The sequence below is a fragment of the Furipterus horrens genome, unplaced genomic scaffold, assembly GCF_987537825.1.
Source record: "Furipterus horrens unplaced genomic scaffold, mFurHor1.1.pri manual_scaffold_5, whole genome shotgun sequence".
NCBI classification, from domain to species: Eukaryota; Metazoa; Chordata; class Mammalia; order Chiroptera; family Furipteridae; genus Furipterus; species Furipterus horrens.
Window position 1 is genome coordinate 153,490,953 of NW_028327175.1, and position 10,275 is coordinate 153,501,227.

At 39.4% G+C, this 10,275-nt stretch overlaps 1 protein-coding gene across 2 annotated transcripts in view; it reads right to left on the reverse strand.

The window, feature by feature from the left end:
- Window positions 1-5,040, reverse strand: part of RTKN2 (rhotekin 2) — a 70,108-nt gene extending 65,068 nt beyond the window's left edge. For both annotated transcript variants that reach the window (XM_090278077.1, XM_090278078.1), the window contains exon 1: window positions 4,771-5,040. In XM_090278077.1, the coding sequence (XP_090134203.1) occupies window positions 4,771-4,860 (90 nt within the window). In that variant the 5' untranslated portion in view covers window positions 4,861-5,040. The remainder of the gene's footprint in view (window positions 1-4,770) is intronic.
- Between the last annotated feature and the right edge of the window lie 5,235 nt (window positions 5,041-10,275).

Genomic DNA, 10,275 nt, shown 5'->3' on the forward strand with positions numbered 1-10,275 from the left:
ATAATGCTCCAATATGTCTATTTTTAAAATAAAGTGACCATCCTGGTTTATGTAGTAATAAATGAACATTATAATTCACCTTTTAATTGGATCAAAATCTAAATTTTAAAAAGTGAATGGAATCTAATAATTGAAGTTCCAGATGTTGCCCTGGCTGGTGTGCCTCAGTTGGTTGGAGCATAGTCCCACAAACCAAAAGGTTGCAGGTTTAATTCCCGGTCAGGGCACGTGCCTAGGCTGTGGCTTTGGTCTCTGGTCGCAGTTCATAGAAGAGTCAACTGATCGATGTTTCTCTCTCACAGCGATGTTCCTCTCCCTTCTTCCGTCCCTCCCTTCTCTTTCTAAAAAAATCAATAAACATGTCCTCAGGCAAGGATTAAAAAGAACATTTAAAAATTTTTGGATGTTAAAAAGAAAATCTTTCAAAAAGAAAAGCCAAAAGTTAGGAAAGTAATAGCCTATGAATATTGCCCAAAGAGAAATTGAAGTAGATAACTATTCAAATCAGTCAATATACTAGTCACATGCAGAAAACAGATCTGTTTAATTATCTTCTGTAATTATATCACATATAAAAACCTCCTCTTGTAGTATAACTCAAATCTGGTGTACTGTATAAATGCAGGCATTGCTGGTTTTCCTTCTTTACACATGACTGAACTTCAACTCCATTTCATCTTTTTATGACCTGTCAGGCCGAAGGTATATTTATCTTTAATGTAATTAGTAATTAACTATAAGACTATCTATATGATCCATGTGTCTACAGAAATATGAGTAAACTCTGGCAGGCTGGTAAGAATTGAAGAGTACACATAGGGAGCAACTTGAAGCTGGGATGAATAGCTTTACCCCACAACTCATATACAAATAAATACCATCTGGCGCCATTAAATTCCATTTTGCTTTTTAAATGCTACAGCGAGGCAGCCAGTTGAACTAGCACAATGGTTCTTAAAGCTGACGGCACATTAGAATTACCTCAGGCAGAGAGGAAAGCCTTATAAAAAGTGCATAAGCTTATGACCTACCCCCATACAATGAGGATCTCTGAGGGTGGAGCTTGAGAATTTTTTCCCCAAGTTCCTCTGGTGATTGAATATACTGCCCAAGTAGAGAACCATGGCTGGACTACTTGAAAATCCACAGCAATCTGGGAAGTTGCAACAACCTTAAGGAACCAGTAGATGGCCACAGCCACATTAAAGAATTGGTTAGGGTTCCCAGGGTTTCCATCTTGTAAATGAAGACTGTCTTCTCTTCATCATTTATTGATAAAGACTTTATTAAATATAGAGGCTTGGGGAATACAGGAAGAAAAAAAGTAAAATTACGTTTAAAAAAAACCTTATTTGTAAGATTAAATATTTATTAAGGAAATAAAATATATCTAGCAAGTATTAATATTATAATTCTACCCTTTAGAGCAGGGGGTCAGCAAACTACAGCCCAGCCAGTGTCTGTTTTTGTAAATAAAGTTGTATTGGAGCACAGTCACACCCATGTGTAGTGTCTATGGCTCTCAAGCTGTAAGGGCAGAGGTGAGTAATTTTAACGGACCATCTGGCCCACAAAACTGAAAATATTTGCTATCTGTCATTTTACAGAAATAATTTGCTGATACCTAGCCCAACCAAATTAGCATACTTAGTAAACTGTGACTCTGCCTCCCCTGCTCTGTGATGACTGGATATGAATCTGGGGGGGGCTATCGTATTGGCCAGTTTTGTATTCTCCAGGCAACTTCTTTCAGTACATATCTATACCTCTCTGTTCAGGCTATACTACTCTAGCCAATAGAGACTTTATGGAGTTGAAAGACCTGCCTTTAGTTAATAAAGGGTGCAAGTGCTCCAAAGTGCTCCTAGGGTAAGAGCCGATGTCTAGTGCTATCCACAGTAAAAACAATCATTTAATGAGGGCACCCATTGAGCATTTGATGGAGATGCTTACTGACCTCAAAGAGGAAGAGGAAGAAACTAAAATAACACTGCTCCTTCCTCAACCATAATGACACTCAAGACTGATTAGGACCCGTAATAGAAGCATGTTTCCCTGTATCCATTCCTCTTAGAAGTGTCTAAATGCAAGCCTCCAGGGAAAAAAATAGAATGGGGGATGGGGAGTGAGGAGAGTCATACTTTTGCTAAAATTTCTTCTTCAATTTTCTGAATAAGTCAAGTCAACAGAAGTCTATGAAACTGTCCTGCTCTTGTAGCTATTAAAGCCAGGCTGATAAAAATAAATGGATAAAGCAAGACTAAAAATGAAATAGTGAGATGACTTAAAAGTAAAAATCTAGATTATGTAGAAGACAAAAACTTACTAGGATTCAAGAGTTAGACTGGCTCAAAGGAAGTGCAAAGAAAATGGCCTAAGTGCTGGGATTAAGCACTGACTTAAAAAAAGATGAAGTTGGGTGCTAGTAGGGCAACTATACTAACCCAGAGAGAAACCATCAGCTACCTGATGGATATAGTTAAACCATGTTAGCTAAGAAGCCAAGATGAAAGAAGACTGCAAGAAGAATATATACAGTATACATTCTTCTAAAAGAAACTATGTATTTTAAGAATTGTTTACATACAGAATAAAATCTGGAAATTGTAAGTAGTAATCATTCTGGGGAATGGAACTGGAGAAAGAATTCTTCATGTTTCTGTATGCATTCACTTTTCTGCAATGTGATTGTATGACTTCTCAAAATTTATATTTATTAAGGTTTTAAAAGCTTAAACATTTGTAAGAAAAGGCAGGTGACTGCCCCAACTGCTCAGATAAATAGAACAAAAGATAATAACAAAAATAGTCATCTCTCAAACACACCCTGAGTGCAAGGCACTATACCAAGTATTATATTTTAAGGAGGTTCTCAAATTCCAACAACTTTCTGGGACTGGCACATTACCCATTCCACAGCTATGGAAACTGAGACTTAGAAAACACAGGTAACTTATTCAAGGTTGCACAACAAGTAGACTTGGTTTTTACTTTATCTGACTAAATAAGTCAATATTCTATGGCAGCGCTTTTCAACTGGTGTCCCACAATAATTTTTAAAACATGCAATAACTGACTACTTAGTCAGGGGAACTGACCTCTTTTCCCTTAGGCTGTCAAATAAAAGAAATGAAAACCACCAACACAACAATAACTGTCCAGTGTGAATGAATAAAAATTAAGATTTTTTGGTGTGCCACATAATTTTAGTAATAGTTTGTGTGCCATGAGATGAAAAAGGTTTAAAATTGCTGTTCTAGGCTATGAGTAGTCACAGTGACTCCAAAGTTCAAGTAGAGGTGTTTCACTGGTGGACCAAAATCTTTGGTCCTATCACTCCCTATTAGATGGCAAGTTCATTAACATTAAAGGAAGTATACCAAATACAAATTCAGTGCTAGTAAAGTGTAAAATTTTCTTACTGACCCTCAATATTCCTGTCAGGTTGAAATCTATTACTATGTTGCAACTTTTCTTCAAGATTCACATAGAAGGAATGTAAATAATCCAGCTCTTATATATATTTAAATATTTATTTTCATTTCATGTAGCTAAACTTCTTTCATGACCTATCCTCTTTTCTATTTTGTATCATTTCTTAATATTACTGCTGCACATAGCTCAATAAATATATTTTAACCACTACACCAACACCTATATGATGAGTGCAAGAGTCTCCATAAATTGCCAATTCACTAGAAATCAAGATTTTTGTTAAAAATCAGGACAAAGTACATAACCAGATAGGAGAGAATAGAAATATTTTACATCAAAATGTTTGACATATTTGAAAATGCTGTCATAAAACAGCATAAATTACTGACAAAGGCACTGGACTTTTTGCATGATGATCATTGTTTTACTTTATTTTTCACAGTACTATTGAGAACTTCCTAATAATTTGTATCTGCTGAGATTTTTTTTTTAATCTGCTGAGATTTTTAAGATTCTGGAAAAGATAACAGGTTTCTAAGCAAAGATAATATGTTGGGTCATACAAAATTGCTAATATTCTACTAATTTTGACCTATAAAACTGGAAATTTCATATGGTTCAACTTACTTCAGAAGTAGGTAAAAGAAAGTGGAGATTAAGATAAAGATCCACCTTTATCAAAGACATCAAAGTTTTCTTTTAAGACCCTCAAGTTATAAAGAGTGGAAAGAATTCCATTTTAATGACTAGTTTTGCCAAGAAATAATGTTGGTCTATATTATGTAAAAAAGTTTCTAACACATTTACAAGGCTAAATAAAATCACCAAACTTCTAACTAATTCAAAAAGAATCCACTCCCAAACCAAGAAAGTTCAGAGGTTGCATGGTTTGCTTCTCCACCCCGTCCCCGCAAATTTATGTTGTGTGTAAACATTGCTCCAGCAATTGCACTTTCCAACAAATCCAGTAAAATGAGCAAACTGTCCTCTGTTGGCCTTGGGTGGGCTTCTCGGAAATCTCGGGGATCCCATCCCTCTTGCGTCACCTACACTTGCTAAAAGACAAGTGTCTAAATCTTGGGTGAGGAGGGGCAGCGGACAGGTGCTTCCAGAAACGCACCGCCGGGCTCTGGCCCCTTTCATCCCCAAGAAACCAGGGACAGGAGTGTGTGCAGATTGCCAAGCGCCATTAGATCCTCAAAAGGACAGTCTCCTAGCGCTTCCCCTTTGTTTCTCGCCACGGTTGAATACCAGGAAATGCGGGGTGGGGGCTTTCCCGACGAGGAGACAAAAAGACGGCATGAAGGCTTGAAGCCGGGCCCCCTACTCACTCACCTGCTGAGACGGAAGCCCAGCCAGACCGCGCTCGGAGCCCCTCTGGGTCAGCCCCTCCATCTCCAGCGCCACAGCCGAGGCCGCTGCCATTCCTCCAAAGATACGATTTGAAAAGCCCGCCTCTGGCTGGAGCCGCGGAGGACACCAACCGTCCGGTCGTACCAAGTCCCGACAGCAAGAGGAGGGTTGCGGGACCTACGAGTTGCTGCGCGCAGAACAGTGGGCGCGTCCGGCGCCCCTTGCCTTCCACCGGGAAGTTTTCGGAGACCCTAGTTCTACTTACGGTCTGGGATGTGGGAAGTGACTGGCCCATTTAAGGCACTGATTGGGATGTAGGCGGCCTGAGAAAGGAGTGGGTGGGGCTATAGGGAAATTGTCCGCCTCTGAGCGCACCTGACCTAGCTCAGGGTGTTAAACTGGTGGTTTTCAAGGCACACCCTTTGCGTGGAGAGCCTCCTTTCTGCATTACCACCGAGGGCCTTCCAAAGCACTCGGGCGGCAGACTCAAAATTGTACTCGCGGAGCTCCTACAAACAGCTCAGGGACACAAGTTGTCATGAGGAGCCCATGGTCTGGCTCCCCAAGAACCCAGTGACGCTGCTCTTTGCACTCGCTCTCACACAAGGGGTCATTCAGGTCGCGGCCTTACTGACCAGGCTGGTGAGACACCATGTCCAGCATTTCACAAAGCCTGGTCTTTGTGCCTCAGGGTTTCTTTATGATTCCAGATCCCCCTCGCCCAAGATGTCTGTTCCTTCTTGCAGAAGACCTCTTTCCTTACTCCTTCCCCACTTCCGAGGTGACAGCAAAATGGTGGATCTTCCGAGGAACCCATTTCTTGCTGTTTCTAAAGACCAACACAAAGACTTTTTAATTAAAGAGCATGGAGTCTTTAAAGAACCAAAATTGTAGTGCCAAAGATTTCAGGCCCTTGTTAGGTCCTTAAAATTCATTATATCTGGCCTATCCTGACTTCCCCTTGAAAGGGCATCAGAAAGCCTCTTTGGTTTGTCATTTTTTATCCTGAATGAAGAATCTACCAAATCAGCCCTCCCACCCTCTTCCTTCCAAAAATAGGGCGACCAGATTTGTCATTTGCCTGAGATATGTTGTCTCAATGTCCTACAGATTTATTATATACTTGTCCCAAAGTGGATATTAAATTATATGGTCACATTATCCACAAGGCCCTTTAAAAAACGGTTTGAAGATGTACTTCTAAAAATATGAGTGAGTTTCCTTTCAAATGGGTAATTTGCCTCTTTGAGGCCTTTTGGACTAGCCAATCCTAGAAGCTGCCCAGCTAGGAATGACCCTCTCCTTATATTAGAAATGTATGGGCCATTAGAAATGACCTATATATTTACACACACAGCTATAAAATATGAAACACTCAAAATCACCAGTACAGCCCTGGCTGCTGTGGCTCACTTGATTGGAGCGTTGTCACTTAAACTGAAAGGTCTCCGGTTCAATTCCCAGTCAGAGCACATGCCTGGGTTGCGTGCTCAGTCTTCTGCTGCAGTATGTTCAGAGGTTCCCAGAAGGGGAATGTCTGAGAAGCAACCTAATGATGTTTCTCTCACATTGATGTTTCTCTGCCTCCCTCTCTCCCTTCCTCCCTCTTTCTCTAAAATCAATAAGCATGTCCTTCAGTGAAGATTTAAAAAAATATCACCAATACAGAGTTTACATCATTCTCTCCAAACAAAGATCTGAATTTCAGAGTCATTAAGTACCCTTCTCCCAGTGCACACCTCTAATGCTTACTACTTTGTGGCATAATTATCCCCTACTCAAAGTGAGCTTCATGAGACTAGTATAGTACCTGACTCATAAAAGAAGTACGCACAGGAAGCTCATCATCAGATGTATATTATTTTTCATATAACACAGACAGCTCTCAGGTTCACATCAGAATACTGAATTAAACCATCATTTCACTGAAACAGGGGCAAACCAACCAATTTTAAATTGGACATTGATGTAGAAATATTTGAGGAGTAAACACTTGGTATGTAACTGGAGATCATTTATTTATAATACTCGAAGAAAGAGATCCAAGAAAGGCCATATTTAGTTATTATCTGTAGAATAAACAGTTGCTATTAAAGACTTTTCTCTTCGGAGAGATATGATGTGGTCCTATCTCTTTATATTCATCAAGGTATGTAAACAGGAAGTGCTTAAGATGTAACTATTATATGGGGATTAAAATACCCCAGAGTAAGAATGCTGTTTCCTTATTTATCCTCAGTCCTTTCTTGCTACTGCTGGTTTCATCAAACATAGTTTTCTCTGGTGTATGAAATGTACATAAAAATAGAATGATCCATGGAAACTATCAAAAGATTACAGGTTTCACATGTAGTAGTTTGATAAGCTTGAGAATGAATGAATGAACAAATGAAAGAACTCCCAGAAAGTAAGAAGTACAACACTATCTTTGACCATCTCAAATTTTTAGGAGATAACATTTGGGCATCTCTCATTTGAGAAACAACAACTCATCCTCCTTGGGCTCTCACAATAGGTGTATGCTCACCCAAGTGTTCGGGTGTAGGAGCTTCAGCTGGAGGTTGAGTGATAAAATTACTGTCCTACCAATATGACTTCCCATTATAAGTTCAACATTTAATGCTATTAACAATATAAGTATTAGTTATATCTAATATAATGAATAGATAATATTTAATAATTAACTAAATAGGGAATCAGTATTTGACATAGGTAGGACAGCCAATTTAGATAATACTAATAAATATTAAAGTATATTTTTGTTTTCTTCCTCTGACCAGTGTGGCTTAGTTGGTTGGGCGCCAACCTACAAGGTGAAAAGTCACTGGTTAGATTCCCAGTCGTGGCATATGCCTGGGTTGCCAGTTTGGTCCCCCATCAGGATGTGAAGAAGAGACAACCAATCTATGTTTCTCTCTGCATCAATGTTTCTCTCCCTCTCTTTCTCCCTCTCTTCTCCCCTCTTTAAAAATAAATAAAATCTTTTCTAAAAAGTATATATATTTTTTCTTTAGTTCCTATATTCCTCTTTTTAACTCTATAAATGGTCAAAAAAACAAACAAACAAAAAAACCCAAAATACTGAACTTGAAATCAGCTCTCTTACATAATAGACCCATTATTTTGAAAAACGTAATTTGCCCCAGAACAGATAACTGTTATGATATCTCATATCCTCCTAGACTCTCTTAAATTATATACATATATATATATACTCTATTAAAAAAATTCTCTTGGTGCTTCCTTTACTCATCTGTTACCTTGTAGGTAATGAGTTTACAATGAACTTTTTAGACTAGAACTGTATTTTGAATTATATACAAAGAAAGAAGGAACTGAAGTACAGGTGCTAAGCAGAGGTACAACATTTTCTTAAATGAATAGACCATAATCTAGAAAGAGCTGAAGCATCCTATAATCATAAGAAGGATATAGAATACAGAGTCTGAAGATGTATTAGCCCTATGACCTTAGGCAAGCCTCTCATTCTCCTTATCTATTTAACAAGTATAATAATACCCAGCTTTTTTTTTTTTTTTTTTAAGTTGTTGGGAGGCTCAAATGAGATAAGATTTGTCAGAGTACTTTGTAAACTGGTTATCCCACATAAACATGAAGCGTTCCTACTGAAGGCAGAAAACATCAGTACCTATGGGCAAATGTACAGGAGTGACAAAACACTGAGAAATGAATGAGACAAGCCTATGTGAAAAAATATATTCAAGATATAGTATCTACCACTGAAAAATAATTAATATCTAGATTATATAGAAAGAACTCCTTCAAGTCAATAATAATCCAACTGGAAAATGGTCAAAGGTAATGAGAGGCATATGGTAGAAATGAACACAAGTGGCAAATAAAATGTGAAATTTGCAGTCTACAGATTAAGACCTCAAAGATAATATTTTGTAATCGCTAGACCGGTAAATATTCAGAAGTTTGATAATACTAAGGGTTGGTGAAGATACAAATCAAAAGGATGTTTGTTATACACTAGTAGAGGGTGTGTCAAATTGATACAGGTAGATCTGGCGAGACGCTGGGCAGAGGGGAGGGGCCCTTGGAGGTTGCCAGAAGCAGCAGTAAATAAGCTCACCCAGCGGATTGCCCTAGTACCGAGACTGGATAGGAGAGGCCCTGCAGGGAGTTTGCAAGAGGCTGTAAAGAGCGATTGATGGATCGAAAAGCCCTCCTACTCCCTTCAGGAACATGGGGCATGGGGAGGTACAGACGGGCCGTCTAGCCTGGGAAAAGGACTGGATTGGCTAGGAAGCTGAACCCTTCTGGATGGCACGGAAGCTTGGGCTGAGAGATTTAAATGAATGGAGGGCAGAGACCTGGCCCTTCTCTTCCTCTGGGATCCATGCACGAACGTGAGGTCCCCAGATGGAGTCCCAGCACGGCCTGCTGCAGCGGTAAGCAGTGGCCCTGGCCCACGCAGGAAGCTGTGGCATGGTGATAGTGGCACAGGCCGTGTGAGCAGAGTCCAGGGGAAGCCATCTGCCTAGTAGCCTTGTGCTCTGAAGGATAGATAGGGATGGAGTAGGATCTTTGGGCATGGTTTTGGGTTTCAGTCTTCTGGAGAGCAAAGGGTTTTTTTCTGTTTTTCAGAAGAGAGGAGCCTGGAGTCAGGCAGTCTCCTGTTTTGCCAAACTGTGCAACATCTTAATAAAGATCTTTTTCCTTCCCTGCCAACCTTTGTTGTCAGAATATGCCTGTGATCAATGGCAGGTAGCCAAACCACACTTCTATTCAGTAACAAATTTGTTCAATCACTTCTAAGAAATTCAGAAATAACCTGGTAAAGTTTAAAATGTGTATACTGTATTAAGCTATTACATACATGCACACACATACATATATGGTCTGTCCAGAAAGTATCCAGCTATTCACCATGCAAAAACAGAGTCATTTACTGAGGAAAATACAGGATACAAGAAACTTTATATATAGGACAATGATATCTCAGTCTCCTTCAAAGTTGGCACCTTGGGATCTTTGCTGATTGTGGCCCATACACATTCAATATTCTCAGGTGTTCTGCTTGTTGCAGGCCTTCCAGAATGTGGATCACTTTCAACAGATTCTTGGCCATCTTTGAAGCATTTGTGCCACACTTTCATTTGTGCTACATTCACTGCATCATCCCCAAAAGCATTCTGAATCATCTGAATAATTTCCATTGAGGAATATTCAAGCTTAATGCAAAATTTGATGCAGATTCATTGCTCTACTCAAGTAGCTCAGTCATTTTGAATTCACAACCACACAGTATATGTGCTCACTCAACAGCATCTACCACCCCCACAGACTAGTACAGTGAAGTCGTCATTGTTCATGCATGTGCAGTCCAGTCCACTCTCATTGGCTGCTGGATTGCATTGATGTCATACAAACTGTCTCTAGATATAGATATATAGATATAGATACAGATATAGATATAGATATCAGTCCAAATGTTCATTTCAGGAGAGTGGATGCAGA